This window comes from Coregonus lavaretus (assembly GCF_964263955.1).
Source record: "Coregonus lavaretus genome assembly, chromosome: 11".
Classification (NCBI taxonomy): Eukaryota; Metazoa; Chordata; class Actinopteri; order Salmoniformes; family Salmonidae; genus Coregonus; species Coregonus lavaretus.
Window position 1 is genome coordinate 44107758 of NC_139998.1, and position 16687 is coordinate 44124444.

The 16687-nt window shown below is 44.3% G+C and overlaps 1 protein-coding gene across 2 annotated transcripts in view; it reads right to left on the reverse strand.

The window, feature by feature from the left end:
- Positions 1 to 16403, reverse strand: part of LOC311136949 (epidermal growth factor receptor substrate 15-like 1) — a 40633-nt gene extending 24230 nt beyond the window's left edge. The window contains exons 1-12 of one of the 2 annotated variants that reach the window (XM_084171278.1): positions 16356 to 16403; positions 15064 to 15105; positions 14792 to 14881; positions 14185 to 14232; positions 13967 to 14062; positions 12130 to 12195; positions 11751 to 11936; positions 11306 to 11551; positions 9271 to 9428; positions 8997 to 9174; positions 4674 to 4736; positions 3771 to 3859 (exon numbers count right to left, since the gene is read on the reverse strand). In XM_084171278.1, coding sequence (XP_084027404.1) covers positions 3771 to 3859; positions 4674 to 4736; positions 8997 to 9174; positions 9271 to 9428; positions 11306 to 11551; positions 11751 to 11936; positions 12130 to 12195; positions 13967 to 14062; positions 14185 to 14232; positions 14792 to 14881; positions 15064 to 15105; positions 16356 to 16382 — 1289 coding nt within the window. In that variant the 5' untranslated portion in view covers positions 16383 to 16403. The remainder of the gene's footprint in view (positions 1 to 3770; positions 3860 to 4673; positions 4737 to 8996; positions 9175 to 9270; positions 9429 to 11305; positions 11552 to 11750; positions 11937 to 12129; positions 12196 to 13966; positions 14063 to 14184; positions 14233 to 14791; positions 14882 to 15063; positions 15106 to 16355) is intronic. The other variant, XM_084171279.1, reaches the window with a different exon arrangement.
- Positions 16404 to 16687: the final 284 nt, after the last annotated feature.

Genomic DNA, 16687 nt, shown 5'->3' on the forward strand with positions numbered 1-16687 from the left:
GATGAGGTGGGATGAAGTGGGATGAGGTGGGATGAGGTGGGATGAAGTGGGATGAGGTGGGATGAAGTGGGATGAGGTGGGATGAAGTGGGATGAGGTGGGATGAATTGGGATGAGGTGGGATGAAGTGGGATGAGGTGGAATGAAGTGGGATGAGGTGGGATGAGGTGGGATGAAGTCAGATGAGGTGGGATGAAGTGGGATGAGGTGGGATTAGGTGGGATGAAGTGGGATGAAGTGGGATGAGGTGGGATGAGGTGGGATGAATTGGGATGAATTGGGATGAGGTAGGATGAAGTGGGATGAAGTGGGATGAGGTGGGATGAGGTGGGATGAGGTGGGATGAAGTGGGATGAAGTGGGATGAGGTGGGATGAGGTAGGATGAAGTGGGATGAGGTGGGATGAGGTGGGATGAGGTGGGATGAAGTGGGATGAGGTGGGATGAATTGGGATGAGGTAGGATGAAGTGGGATGAGGTGGGATGAGGTGGGATGAGGTGGGATGAAGTGGGATGAGGTGGGATGAAGTGGGATGAGGTGGGATGAAGTGGGATGAGGTGGGATGAAGTGGGATGAGGTGGGATGAGGTGGGATGAAGTGGGATAAGGTGGGATGAAGTGGGATGAGGTGGGATGAAGTGGGATGAGGTGGAATGAAGTGGGATGAGGTGGGATAAGGTGGGATGAAGTGGGATGAGGTGGGATGAGGTGGGATGAAGTAGGATGAGGTGGGATGAAGTGGGATGAGGTGGGATGAGGTGGGATGAGGGGAAGAGGTGGGATGAAGAGGGATGAGGTGGGATGAGGTGGGAGGAGGGGGGATGAGGTGGGATGAGGTGGGATGAGGTGGGATGAGGGGGGATGAGGTGGGATGAGGTGGGATGAGGTGGGATGAGGTGGGATGAGGTGGGAGGAGGTGGGATGAAGTGGGATGAGGTGGGATGAGGTGGGAGAGAGGTGGGATGAGGTGGGATGAAGTGGGATGAAGTGGGATGAGGTGGGATGAAGTGGGATGAGGTGGGATGAGGTGGGAGAGAGGTGGGATGAGGTGGGATGAAGTGGGAGACAGAGGTGGGATGAGGTGGGAGAGAGGTGGAGTGAGGTGGGATGAGGTGGGAGAGAGGTGGGATGAGGTGGGATGAAGTGGGAGACAGAGGTGGGATGAGGTGGGGTGAGGTGGGATGGGGTGGGATGAAGTGGGATGAGGTGGGATGAAGTGGGATGAGGTAGGATGAGGTGGGATGAAGTGGAATGAGGTGGGATGAAGTCGGATGAGGTGGGATGAAGTGGGATGAGGTGGGATGAAGTGGGATGAATTGGGATGAGGTGGGATGAAGTGGGATGAGGTGGAATGAAGTGGGATGAGGTGGGATGAAGTGGGATGAGGTGGGATGAAGTGGGATGAGGTGGGATGAGGTAGGATGAAGTGGGATGAGGTGGGATGAAGTGGGATGAGGTGGGATGAAGTGGGATGAGGTGGGATGAGGTGGGATGAATTGGGATGAGGTAGGATGAAGTGGGATGAAGTGGGATGAGGTGGGATGAGGTGGGATGAAGTGGGATGAGGTGGGATGAAGTGGGATGAAGTGGGATGAGGTGGGATGAAGTGGGATGAGGTGGGATGAAGTGGGATGAGGTGGGATGAGGTGGGATGAAGTGGGATGAGGTGGGATGAAGTGGGATGAGGTGGGATGAAGTGGGATGAGGTGGGATGAATTGGGATGAGGTGGGATGAAGTGGGATGAGGTGGAATGAAGTGGGATGAGGTGGGATAAGGTGGGATGAAGTGGGATGAGGTGGGATGAGGTGGGGTGAAGTAGGATGAGGTGGGATGAAGTGGGATGAGGTGGGATGAGGTGGGATGAGGTGGGATGAGGTGGGATGAGGGGAAGAGGTGGGATGAAGTGGGATGAGGTGGGATGAGGTGGGAGGAGGGGGGATGAGGTGGGATGAGGTGGGATGAGGTGGGATGAGGGGGGATGAGGTGGGATGAGGGGGGATGAGGTGGGATGAGGTGGGATGAGGTGGGAGGAGGTGGGATGAAGTGGGATGAGGTGGGATGAGGTGGGAGAGAGGTGGGATGAGGTGGGATGAAGTGGGATGAAGTGGGATGAGGTGGGATGAAGTGGGATGAGGTGGGATGAGGTGGGAGAGAGGTGGGATGAGGTGGGATGAAGTGGGAGACAGAGGTGGGATGAGGTGGGATGAGGTGGGATGAGGTGGGATGAATTGGGATGAGGTGGGATGAAGTGGGATGAGGTGGGATGAAGTGGGATGAAGTGGGATGAGGTGGGATGAGGTGGGATGAAGTGGGATGAGGTGGGATGAAGTCGGATGAGGTGGGATGAAGTGGGATGAGGTGGGATGAAGTGGGATGAGGTGGGATGAAGTGGGATGAGGTGGGATGAATTGGGATGAGGTGGGATGAAGTGGGATGAGGTGGAATGAAGTGGGATGAGGTGGGATGAAGTGGGATGAGGTGGGATAAGGTGGGATGAAGTGGGATGAGATGGGATGAGGTGGGATGAAGTAGGATGAGGTGGGATGAAGTGGGATGAGGTGGGATGAGGTGGGATGAGGGGAAGAGGGGAAGAGGTGGGATGAAGTGGGATGAGGTGGGATGAGGTGGGAGGAGGTGGGATGAGGTGGGAGAGAGGTGGGATGAGGTGGGATGAAGTGGGATGAAGTAGGATGAGGTAGGATGAAGTGGGATGAGGTGGGATGAGGTGGGAGAGAGGTGGGATGAGGTGGGATGAAGTGGGAGACAGAGGTGGGATGAGGTGGGATGAGGGGGGAGAGAGGTGGGATGAGGGAAGGACTCATCCACCACCAGCTGTCAACTGTCTTCTCCTTTGAAGTGTGCATTTTATCACCTGAGTTCTAGTATGTAGAGAACGTAAGGATATATACAAACCCAAAACAGTATACAGATGTAGGATCTTAATCTGAGTCAGTTTGCTGCAGCAGGAAAATAATCCTGCAGCAACAGGAAATTATTATAATAATTAATGTACTTATTATTATTATTTTAAATATTTTATAAACAATACAAAACATACACATACAAACGACAACATCATACAAACATCAACTACATCACACCTGCCCAGACCCACTAGCACACACCCCCATCTTCAGCGCCCGCATCACTTTACTCCACATGGCCTTAAACTGCTCTCCGTAGCCCACACACTTTACATTCTTAGATAATAAAGCATCTAACCGTTCCATTGCATTAATGACGGAGGATTGGTTGATTTCCAGTTTTTAAGTATATGTTTTTTAAAGATGATAATGAATGGACTTTTGTAGGTGGTTTTGTAGGGGTTGATACGTTTTCGTAAGGGCCATTTCAAAGTGGAAATTACAAACTTCAGAAGCCTTTTCAAACCTCAAATACACTTCAAGTTAAAAATTAAGATCCTACATCTGTAATTGCTCTTTTTATTGCATTTAGGTTAAACTATTGCTGTGAAAATGCAATGACTAACCAAGTCGGAGATATGTTGAGTGATGATTGATGAAGTCATACAGGGTGAAATAAGCTGGATATGACATAACAACGCAAAAAATAACAACAACAAAACAATATCTGAAAATCTACATCCCTAAAGACCTTGGGATGTGATAGTGTGTTTTTAAGGTACAGAATTCTGGATCATTGTCAGTGGCACAAATGCTGTGTGATGAGAAATAAATTACATCAAAACTAATTTGTGATCACTTTGAAAGAAAATGACCCCTTTGATATCTCCACAGTGTTGTGAATTACCTCTGCAGCTGAGCGATCTCTTGACTGATGTCATCAAGCTCCTTGATTCCAGTGAACTCTGACCCTGACCCCACAGAACTGGAGCTGTCCTGTGGATGGACAGAAAGAGAAAAAGAAGAAGAGAAAGAGAGAAGAGAGAGAAAGTTAGCCCTGTTCTTAGTTGACCTGAGAGAGAGCCAGAATGCCACGACACCAAACCATCCACACCAAACCAGAGGGTAGATAGAGAGAGAGAGATCACAGGGAAGGAAGCATCACAGAGGGACGGGCGACGGGACGAGTGCAACAATGTCTGAGGGGAGCCGGTCACCATCGCCATGGTCAGAAAACTCAGGAGGTCAAGTCACACCACCGTTCACAGTCACTGAGTTCTCACAAATGCTTTTCATCTCTTTGGGTTTCTGTCTCGTGAGTCATCGAAAGCATTTGTCGAGTTTTGCCAGTTACCTACCCAGAACTTGAACATTATTTGCTGACACAGAGATATAACCCAGAAAGCGGCATTCAGCAGCGTTTAGGTTAGGGTAAAGAAGAAAAGAGTGTTTGGTAAGCTCCTGGTTGGGTCTAAGCACTAGACTAGAGCAGGATAGCAGCAGTCAACACAGATAGGTTTTAAGCCTCCAAACACACAAAGCTCATCACAATTCCGAACCATTGCGATTCCAAACCACATAAATATTATTTCACACCAAATCAATCAATGAATAGTTATTGTCCATCAAGAGGATACTCTCTCCACAACTCAATACTGTAGTTACATAACACTCCCCGGCAAAATACCTATTTCTTATCAGAGGGTCATAGTCCCTCCCTCCACTCTTTTAAACCAAGCACCTGGAAGCAGGGCCATGGAAAATGCTAACACAATTTTCAAAAAGCAAAATATGGGAGGACATCACTCACCCGCCTCATCTCAGACAGAGCAGCCATCTCAGAGCTCACAGGGGTCACATACCCAGACATACTCTGTGGATAGAGACAAGGGATGAAGACTTACTACTGGACACAAGAATGATTCCTAGCCAAGAGACACATTGAGTGTCAATCCCAGAAATGAATACAGGATTATATATATTTTTAACTGTGTCATATGTCTAAAATTGTATAAACATAAAGAAAAAAAGAAAGAAAGAAAGAAAGAAAGAAAGTCGCACACTCTATATATGCCCCCAACAATTTAATGGGTAAACCTAATAACATTTTTCTCAAAGTGTAAATACAAGTACTTTAAGCATGTCTCTGCACCAAAATAGGTTGCTTTCAATAAAACGTACCATTAAGGTGTAGAGCAGTGGTCACCAACCGGTCGTGATCGACTGGTGGATCTCCAAGCCATTCCTAGTCGATCACCAAACATTTCTGTTAAAAACCCAACAATAAAGTCTTATGTTCCTATTTTTTGTATTCGTTTCATGCTGTTGGCGGTAGGTGCACTTGATTCAGCAGCCCTAGCGCCGGGAAGGCAAAGTGTTCCCATTATGAACCATTTAATGTGTCTGAAGGTAGAACTCCGCCAACCCGGCAGGCCTAGTGAGCAAATGAAGTGCACCTACAGTGAGGGAAAAAAGTATTTGATCCCCTGCTGATTTTGTACGTTTGCCCACTGACAAAGACATGATCAGTCTATAATTTTACAAACAACAAAAAAATCCAGAAAAACGCATGTCAAAAATGTTATGAATTAATTTGCATTTTAATGAGGGAAATAAGTATTTGACCCCTCTGCAAAACATGACTTAGTACTTGGTGGCAAAACCCTTGTTGGCAATCACACAGGTCAGACGTTTCTTGTAGTTGGCCACCAGGTTTGCACACATCTCAGGAGGGATTTTGTCCCACTCCACTTTGCAGATCTTTACCAAGTCATTAAGGTTTCGAGGCTGATGTTTGGCAACTCAAACTTTCAGCTCCCTCCACAGATTTTCTATGGGATTAAGGTCTGGAGACTGGCGAGGCCACTCCAGGATCTTAATGTGCTTCTTCTTGAGCCACTCCTTTGTTGCCTTGGCCGTGTGTTTTGGGTCATTGTCATGCTGGAATACCCATCCACGACCCATTTTCAATGCCCTGGCATTGGGAGGTTCTCACCCACGATTTGACGGTACATGGCCCCGTCCATCGTCCCTTTGATGCGGTGAAGTTGTCCTGTCCCCTTAGCAGAAAAACACCCCCAAAGCATAATGTTTCCACCTCCATGTTTGACGGTGGGGATGGTGTTCTTGGGGTCATAGGCAGCATTCCTCCTCCTCCAAACACGGCGAGTTGAGTTGATGGCAAAGAGATCGATTTTGGTCTCATCTGACCACAAATTTCACCCAGTTCTCCTCTGAATCATTCAGATGTTCATTGGCAAACTTCAGACGGGCCTGTATATGTGCTTTCTTGAGCAGGGGGACCTTGCGGGCGCTGCAGGATTTCAGTCCTTCATGGCGTAGTGTGTTACCAATTGTTTTCTTGGTGACTATGGTCCCAGCTGCCTTGAGATCATTGACAAGATCCTCCTGTGTAGTTCTGGGCTGATTCCTCACCGTTCTCATGATCATTGCAACTCCACGAGGTGAGATCTTGCATGGAGCCCCAGGCCGAGGGAGATTGACAGTTATTTTGTGTTTCTTCCATTTGCGAATAACCACACCAACTGTTGTCACCTTCTCACCAAGCTGCTTGGCGATGGTCTTGTAGCCCATTCCAGCCTTGTGTAGGTCTACAATCTTGTCCCTGACATCCTTGGAGAGCTCTTTGGTCTTGGCCATGGTGGAGAGTTTGGAATCTGATTGATTGATTGCTTCTGTGGACAGGTGTCTTTTATACAGGTAACACGCTGAGATTAGGAGCACTCCCTTTAAGAGTGTGCTCCTAATCTCAGCTCGTTACCTGTATAAAAGAAAACTGGGAGCCAGAAATCTTTCTGATTGAGAGGGGGTCAAATACTTATTTCCCTCATTAAAATGCAAATCAATTTATAACATTTTTGACAAGCGTTTTTCTGTTGTTTTTTTTTGTTATTCTGTCTCTCACTGTTCAAATAAACCTACCATTAAAATTATAGACTGATCATGTCTTTGTCAGTGGGCAAACGTACAAAATCAGCAGGGGATCAAATACTTTTTTCCCTCACTGTATAGGCCTACTGCTGGCCAATCAGATAGCTCAGACCACCATGTCTGCACAGTTTCCTCGCGCCATAGACTTTAAAAAGAAGCCTCGAACGCACAGCAAAGTTGATCATGTGAGATTTCAAAACTTTTAAAACCATGACTAGAGAGAGACTCAACAAATACAGCAAAGAGCTGCTGTTTTTATGAGTTAATGTTTAAGTTGTTATTCAGCACTGTCAACACTTTGTTCAACACTTTTATAAGCCATAAAATGTGCGTTCTCCCTACTTCCACTCACGCTACAACCAGCACTGCAGCTGCAATGAATGACTATAGCAAAGTGTTTCGAAAAGCTTGAGTTGTTATTTGAGGCTGGTGTCTTTTTTAATATCGAGGAATATTTCACTTTCTCTGGTCATAGGAGTAACAACATTAATTGGTGCATGAGGCAGAAATAATGCAGTGCGACTTAAGTTTTGCCATCAGCTGGAAGACTGTGTCCCCTTTTCTCAGCGGAGGGAGGGAGAGAGGAGGGACGGTAAGTCGGGTGAGAGGCAGCCTCACAGCTGCTCCCTCCATCCCCTCAAACTGACCATCAGATGCAGGCCATCAGTCCAGTAAAAAAATAGGCTAATTATTATGCTCACTCAGCTGTGCCTCACAAGTAATACAACAAATTATCTATTACAGGTGTGATCATATACCTAAAATGTTGAAACATATTTTCAATATGTCAGGGCAATTCAAGCATAGTGATCATGTATTGGGCCTAAAGCCTACTGCAGAAACTTAACTGCTACAAAACTGTTTTTAATTGGTTAATGTTGCATATGCTTACTTTTTTAAAGTCATGTTTAAAAACAAATCTGAGCGGTAGATCTCGGCTTGCATTTTGACTCAGAAAGTGATCTTGACTCAGAAAAGGTTGGTGACCACTGGTGTAAAAAATTTTTTTTAAATGTGTAGAGTGTTCGATTTGCCTGCTGGGGGGCAAGGAGACCCACAGCACCGCTAAAACCATTGACAACTGTGTGCCATTTTCAATGGATTGTTAAATAAATGTTAACTATTTGGTTGTAATATCATCACCTCTTGAAGAGCATAGTCAGACCTACACATTTCCGATTACTCCATGCAAAACAATTGCGCACATTTAGCTCTATCATCAGAGTTATACAGCAAGTAACTGCATGCTTTTCATGATCAGTAAACATCAATGATCATGTAATTTCAGATACATAGGGTAGCCTCACCATTAATTTGATATTTGAGTGATATAATTAAAGTGAACTATACCTTACAAGTATGAGTGGTTTAGGTTAATGTCCCATCTTTTGTGGGCTCTGCCTGTCAAGTAGCGGAAGGGCGCATTTGCCATGGTACTGTTAGCTGATAATGTTTACTTTGCAAGCTACCGCTAGAAACTTTGTACAGTTGGCTAAACATATAGTGGTAAGTAGACCTAATGTACTTTTTTCTCCAGCCGATGTAGGCCTACCTAGCGAAGTTAGCTAACATTATCACCTTTTCAACATTGTTTTTAAGAGTGTTTAATTACAATTGCTGCTGACAGACATGATATAGGCTACATAGATTGATGGACCACGTCAAATTGGATAGCTAGCTAATAACAGATCACGTCAATATGGCTAGTTAACGAGCTAACTTTCAGGGGATAAACTAGATGGCTATATCCAAATATTGTTTGGTTTGCTTGCCATCTATAGTGGTGATGACAGTAGTCCGACTGACAACTTTACCAGGACGAGGACTTGCCAATGTCAAGCTCTTTTCAAAAGCCTAATCTCGGATGAAGCAAGCTATATGTTGTTGTTTGCTTAGCTAGCCACATGCCAAATTGATAAATTACATTATCATTGATGTTTACTGATCATGAAAAGCATGCAGTTACTTGCTGTATGACTCTGATGATAGCAATTATTTTGCATGGAATAATCTGAAATGTGTAGTTCTGACTATGCTCAATAGGTGATGATATTAAAACCAAATAGTTATACCATTTATTTAACAATCCCTTGACCCCCAACAGCCAAATAAAATGTATTGTGACGCTTTATTGAAAACGACCTATAGAAAGCGTGTGTATGTGTGGTGCATTAATGCGTACATGGGAGGGAGTGGTACACACTGGAACGGGAGTGCCCCTCTCTGAAGGGGGGATCATGTCAGGGGTCAGGGCCTGAGGAGGGTCCATGCCTTTGCTGACTTTCTGCTGGATGAAGTGCATGGCCAGAGCAAACTGCTCCCGCGTCAGCTTCCCCATCTGCCTGGTGTCTGCCAGGGCCCTGGACACACAATAATAACAACATGAGTAATACAGTCAACTTCAGTCCGGTAATCAGGTGGCATCAGCCAGCCAGTCATCAGTCAGTCTCTCCTACCATATATGTGCCAGTAGGTTCTGCGGCAGCCCTGAGTGCATGAAGATGTCCTTGACTTCCATACCGCTGACAAAGCCATCCAGATCCAAGTCTGTCTTCAGGAAGATTTCATCAAAGCGCCCTCTGTCTGTCACCGGGACTACCCAGTTCACTGAGTGCTGGCAGAGATGAGATTACACACATTATTACACACAAATCTCACGTTAAACGTTTTTGTGTGCGTGTGTGTGTGTTTACAGGTAGCTTAGTGGGTAAGAGCGTTGTGCCAGTAAACGAAAAGGACGCTGGTTCTAATCCTCGAGCCGACTAGGTGAAAAATCTGTCGATGTGCCCTTAAGCAAGGCACTTACAGTGGGGGAAAAAAGTATTTAGTCAGCCACCAATTGTGCAAGTTCTCCACTTAAAAAGATGAGAGAGGCCTGTAATTTTCATCATAGCTACACGTCAACTATGACAGACAAAATGAGAAAAAAAAATCCAGAAAATCACATTGTAGGATTTTTTATGAATTTATTTGCATATTATGGTGGAAAATAAGTATTTGGTCAATAACAATGTTTCTCAATACTTTGTTATATACCCTTTGTTGGCAATGACACAGGTCAAACGTTTTCTGTAAGTCTTCAAAAGGTTTTCACACACTGTTGCTGGTATTTTGGCCCATTCCTCCATGCAGATCTCCTCTAGAGCAGTGATGTTTTGGGGCTGTCGCTGGGCAACACAGACTTTCAACTCCCTCCAAAGATTTTCTATGGGGTTGAGATCTGGAGACTGGCTAGGCCACTGCAGGACCTTGAAATGCTTCTTACGAAGCCACTCCTTCGTTGCCCGGGCGGTGTGTTTGGGATCATTGTCATGCTGAAAGACCCAGCCACGTTTCATCTTCAATGCCCTTGCTGATGGAAGGAGGTTTTCACTCAAAATCTCACGATACATGGCCCCATTCATTCTTTCCTTTACACGGATCAGTCGTCCTGGTCCCTTTGCAGAAAAACAGCCCCAAAGCATGATGTTTCCACCCCCATGCTTCACAGTAGGTATGGTGTTATTTGGATGCAACTCAGCATTCTTTGTCCTCCAAACACGACGAGTTGAGTTTTTACCAAAAAGTTCTATTTTGGTTTCATCTGACCATATGACATTCTCCCAATCCTCTTCTGGATCATCCAAATGCACTCTTCAGACGGGCCTGGACATGTACTGGCTTAAGCAGGGGGACACGTCTGGCACTGCAGGATTTGAGTCCCTGGCGGCGTAGTGTGTTACTGATGGTAGGCTTTGTTACTTTGGTCCCAGCTCTCTGCAGGTCATTCACTAGGTCCCCCCATGTGGTTCTGGGATTTTTGCTCACCGTTCTTGTGATCATTTTGACCCCACGGAGTGAGATCTTGCGTGGAGCCCCAGATCAAGGGAGATTATCAGTGGTCTTGTATGTCTTCCATTTCCTAATAATTGCTCCCACAGTTGATTTCTTCAAACCAAGCTGCTTACCTATTGCAGATTCAGTCTTCCCAGCCTGGTGCAGGTCTACAATTTTGTTTCTGGTGTCCTTTGACAGCTCTTTGGTCTTGGCCATAGTGGAGTTTGGAGTGTGACTGTTTGAGGTTGTGGACAGGTGTCTTTTATACTGATAACAAGTTCAAACAGGTGCCATTAATACAGGTAACGAGTGGAGGACAGAGGAGCCTCTTAAAGAAGAAGTTACAGGTCTGTGAGAGCCAGAAATCTTGCTTGTTTGTAGGTGACCAAATACTTATTTTCCACCATAATTTGCAAATAAATTCATTAAAAATCCTACAATGTGATTTTCTGGATTTTTTCTCCTCAATTTGTCTGTCATAGTTGACGTGTACCTATGATGAAAATTACAGGCCTCTCTCATCTTTTTAAGTGGGAGAACTTGCACAATTGGTGGCTGACTAAATACTTTTTTCCCCCACTGTAACCCTAATTGCTCCTGTAAGTGGCTCTGGATAAGAGTGTCTGCTAAATGACTAAAATGTAAATAAAAAAAATGTAAATGTAAAAATTTTACCTGTGCAGATTTGAGTGTGTGTTTGGGGGAGAGGCTGCCAGCACTGTTGAGGGAGTTCATGCTGCCGTGGGAAGGGGTGGAGCGCAGGCTGTCCTTGGGGGGCGGGGGGCTGGCAGGCAGCACAGGCACTGTGCCAGAGTGGGAGCCTACCAGAGACTTCTTCCTCTTGTTAGGAGGGATGAGAGAGGAGGGGAGAACAGAGGGGACCGGCTCCTTCTCCAGGGCCCGATAGACCAGGTGCATGGCCTGGAGAACAGAGGGGAAAGAACGAAGAGGACTGAAGTTATTACTAGTCATTACAAATGCTATAACAAGTAGGCCTTATTACCAATATTATTAGACAGTTATTGTGTCAGTTATAATCTTATACACATGTGAAGGTGAGCTGTGAAATATTTGTTTACTCAGATCTAGTCATTCCACAATTTACTGGAGTACACCTTACCACTGCAAACTCATCTCGATCCAGATGTCCATCTTTATCAATGTCACTAAGATCCCAAACTTTACCTAACACGTCCAGAGGTAGTTTTGAGTTGATTAGAACTGGTTTTACTTTGTCACCAGAGAGCAGTCCACTGACAGGTGCAAGACTTTCAAATATCCCATCGAATTTACCCTTTTCTTCGGGCTGGAATAGAAAATGAAAAAAAAGAACAATGAGCGATTGATAAGCAAAGGTAAACTCATTGGTTGATGATTCTCTGAATTATGTTCAGTGTTTTGGATGATAAAATAAAATGTTTGTAATATACAAACAAAAACATTTCAGTATCCTCTTATCAACCAAACATATGGTCCTGGGGTGTTTCAACATGACTCACCCTCACAGCCCAGTGGGGTTCACTAGAGACTGATGATGTGCTGAGCGATGGGCTGCTAGTGTCCTTCTATAACAAAACAACCAAAAAACAACCTTCAACTTTCACGCCTACTTTACAATCTCCCAACCAAACATATAAACATATAGAGTTTGAGAAAATAAACGCATCATAAAACTATCATGAAACCTGTGTGTAGTTAGGAAGGTACTAGTTATGATTGTACTAGTTAGGATTGTACTAGTTAGGAAGGTACTAGTTAGGATTGTACAGTCGTGGTCAAAAGTTTTGAGAATGTCACAAATACTAATTTTCACAAAGTCTGCTGCCTCAGTTTTGATGATGGCAATTTGCAAATACTCCAGAATGTCATGAAGAGTGATCAGATGAATTGCAATTAATTGCAAAGTCCCTCTTTGCCATGAAAATTAACTTAATCCCCAAAAAACATTTCCACTGCATTTCAGCCCTGCCACAAAAGGACCAGCTGCCGTCATGTCAGTGATTATCTCGTTAACACAGGTGAAAGTGTTGACGAGGACAAGGCTGGAGATCACTCTGTCATGCTGATTGAGTTAGAATAACAGACCGGAAGCTTTAAAAGGAGGGTGCTTAAAATCATTGTTCTTCCTCTGTTAACCATGGTTACCTGCAAGGAAACACGTGCCGTCATCATTGCTTTGCACAAAAAGGGCTTCACAGGCAAGGATATTGCTGCTAGTAAGATTGCACCTAAATCAACCATTTATCGGATCATCAAGAACTTCAAGGAGAGAGGTTCAATTGTTGTGAAGAAGGCGTCAGGGCGCCCAAGAAAGTCCAGCAAGCGCCAGGACCGTCTCCTAAAGTTGATTCAGCTGCGGGATCGGGGCACCACCAGTGCAGAGCTTGCTCAGGAATGGCAGCAGGCAGGTGTGAGTGCATCTGCACGCACAGTGAGGCGAATACTTTTGGAGGATGGCCTGGTGTAAAGAAGGGCAGCAAAGAAGCTACTTCTCTCCAGGAAAAACATCAGGGACAGACTGATATTCTGCAAAAGGTACAGGGATTGGACTGCTGAGGACTGGGGTAAAGTCATTTTCTCTGATGAATCCCCTTTCCGATTGTTTGGGGCATCCGGAAAACACAAGGTGAGCGCTACCATCAGTCCTGTGTCATGCCAACAGTAAAGCATCCTGAGACCATTCATGTGTGGGGTTGCTTCTCAGCCAAGGGAGTGGGCTCACTCACAATTTTAAAGAATAAAGAATGGTACCAACACATCCTCCGAGAGCAACTTCTCCCAACCATCCAAGAACAGTTTGGTGACGACCAATGCCTTTTCCAGCATGATGGAGCACCTTGCCATAAGGCAAAAGTGATAACTAAGTGGCTCGGGGAACAAAACATCGACATTTTGGGTCCATGGCCAGGAAACTCCCCAGACCTTAATCCCATTGAGAACTTGTGGTCGATCCTCAAGAGGCGGGTGGACAAACAAAAACCCACAAATTCGGACAAACTCCAAGCATTGATTATGCAAGAATGGGCTGCCATCAGTCAGGATGTGGCCCAGAAGTTAATTGACAGCATGCCAGGGCGGATTGCAGAGGTCTTGAAAAGAAGGGTCAACACTGCAAATATTGACTCTTTGCATAAACGTTAATGTAATTGTCAATAAAAGCTTTTGACATTCATGGAATGCTTGTAATTATAATTCAGTATACCATAGTAACATCTGACAAAAATATCTCATAACACTGAAGCAGCAAACTTTGTGAAGACCAATACTTGTGTCATTCTCAAAACTTTTGACCACGACTGTACTAGTTAGGATTGTACTAGTTAGGATTGTACTCACAAATTTTGGGGGAGGGATAGTGAGGTTCAGACTGGTGAGGCTGACGTCTTGTCCACTCTGTGCACAGGCCACCAACCGCAGAGCTACATAGAACCCCTATTAGACAAGACAGGACAACAGCATTGTTTATGGGTACCATACAAATTCCAGCTCAATTGCCCTCAAGGGCCACAGAATCAAAGGCATTGCACAAAGCGAAGAAATGATTAGTTCTCTACCTGTTTGTCCAAGAACCCTTTCCCATCTGGGTCTGCCAAATCCCAGATCTGAGGGGAGACAAACACAAACAAGATGATTAACTAAGGAAACATCAATTAAAGCATCAATGTGCAACAATCATTATGGAATGTGTACAAAGTAAAGTAAATAACAATCAATCTGCATAAAAGTCCCAGATACCCAGCTGAATGTGATGGTGAGATAGAATAGGCTAAGATTCAAAGCAGAGTATGACATAAACAGACCAAGGTAACAAGTAATACAAAAGATGGGTACAAACGGTACACAAATATAGCTGAAACAAGTACACAACCTAAAGGTTCTGATAAATTGAAAGGAAAAACATAGATCCAATCAGACCAGGCAATGACATAAGATGTGGTCATCTTTTCCAGTTATATTCTTCTGGGGGTACTGAAGCCCACGTGTATGTAGGTGCTCGTATTACTCCTCGATGACAGAGACACTCTAATAAACATAACTTCCTGCTGGTTGCTTTCAGAACAGTTTATCCGTCTACAGTGTCAGAGACTGTTCCCTTGGGTTTGCCACTCTGCCCAAGGCTTTCAGTGGCCGGCAGTGCTACACAGTACCAATGCTACCCACCTTTCCCAAGGTGACATCAGGAAGGCCAGATTTCTTTAGGAACAACGCAGCTTCCGTGGGCCCTACTCTCCCCGTGTTTCCTGGGTCCACCTTGCAACAAGCACACAGCAAACCAAATTATTACATGTTTCTATCCACACCTCCACTCTATACTGTTGAATGTGTTTAGTGTTGTCTTAACGCATCCATTGAACAATTAAAGAAGTTGAATTCACCCCAATCTATGTAGATAATAGGACTATGTAATAACCAAACTATAAAATGTGTTTTACCTGTCTATAAAAGTTCTCGTACACAGGGTTCCCACTTGACAGCTGATTGGGGAAAGGTTTTTCAGATTACTCATAGCATTTCAAATAGCTGCTGGAAACCATTGTCTTACGTCAAATAGCGTGACACACCCCACCAAACTACTACTGACATCTGGACCCATCCTTTAAAAAGCCACTTAAGGGTCTATCACAACCAATAGCCAGAGAGGAATTTCCTATCCAATGACATCAAATATGAACGTCCTCTAATAGGCCATAGCCAAGTTGTTGAGTACCTTTTTGAACTCTTTAAACTTAAAGCATTGTGTGAATTGTAAGATGGAAAAATGGGTTATAAATGCATGTTCTCAAATAACACTAAAATCCTATCTTTGTCATGTTTTAATGAAATAACTAGAATCATCATGTAGCCTAGCCAATGTGATTGACCCAAAACTGGTCCTCTCTGCAATGACTCCTGGTGCAAGCTCTGAGATTGAGAAGATGAGATTGCCAAATTTGGCTGAAACAACACAAAGCTAACTACAAGTTTAGGACAATACATTGAGGCATCTTACTTAAACAGCAAAACAGCCAATGCAAAGTAGCCAGCATCGAAATAAGCACACAAGCTGGTCAGTCATCATTCATCACATCTAGCTAGCTGCCGGCATTACGGTATCACTACTCACTTCATAGCTATCCCAGTGTAGCACAGTGTATTAATATATATATATATATATAAATTAATACACTGTTATTACAGTAACTGTTCGTGTTAGCTACAGTGTTATTACAATGATACTGTTATAATAGTCAGATCGTTTAGCTTGCTAGCTAGTATTGTTTAGATGGCAAGCTAGCTAAGCTTAGCTAGCTAACTATATATAGCTATAGCTAGCTGGCTAGCTAGCTCGCTATATCTAAATAACGTTGAAATAGGTTGGTATTTTTTGGTTGCATACCTCTTGCGCTTCTGTCTTATATGTAAATCTAAATATTTATGAAATATATCTCCACATATCTTTCCTCAAACGACCATTAACGTTAGCTAGATTGTTCATTTTGCAAGCAATCTAACGGTAGCTAGCCCACTAGCCAGGCTAGCTAGCTAGCTTTCTAACGGTACTCTGAAAGCTTACTGATAAGGCCTTGTCCCATCCAGCTAGCAAGCTAAATACCCTCGGTATTTGTCTTCTTTCTTATACAAATTGGATCAAGAGCACACCACTAAAAACTGCAGGTCATCAGCATGCACAACAGCTTGACTGAATGTCCACTGCATAATATTGAATACATTCCTGTAACATTACCTGGGTGAGAGATGTGAGAGCTGCCATCTTCCCTGTTGCTGCGGGAACGCACACACCCTCCAGCTCGTAGACAACACCAACTCCTAGTGGACAAGCTTGTGCATGGCACTTACGATTGAAATGATTGACATGATGGTAGTCTCTTTCAAACGTGTGTAAAATGTCATATTGTTTCAAGCAGTGATGTAAAGTACTTAAGTATAAATACTTTAAAGTACCACTTAAGTAGTTTTTTAGGGTATCTGTATTTTACTTTACTATTTTAATTTTTGACAACTTTTACTTTTACTTCACTACATTCCTAAAGAAAATAATGTACTTTTTAATTGATA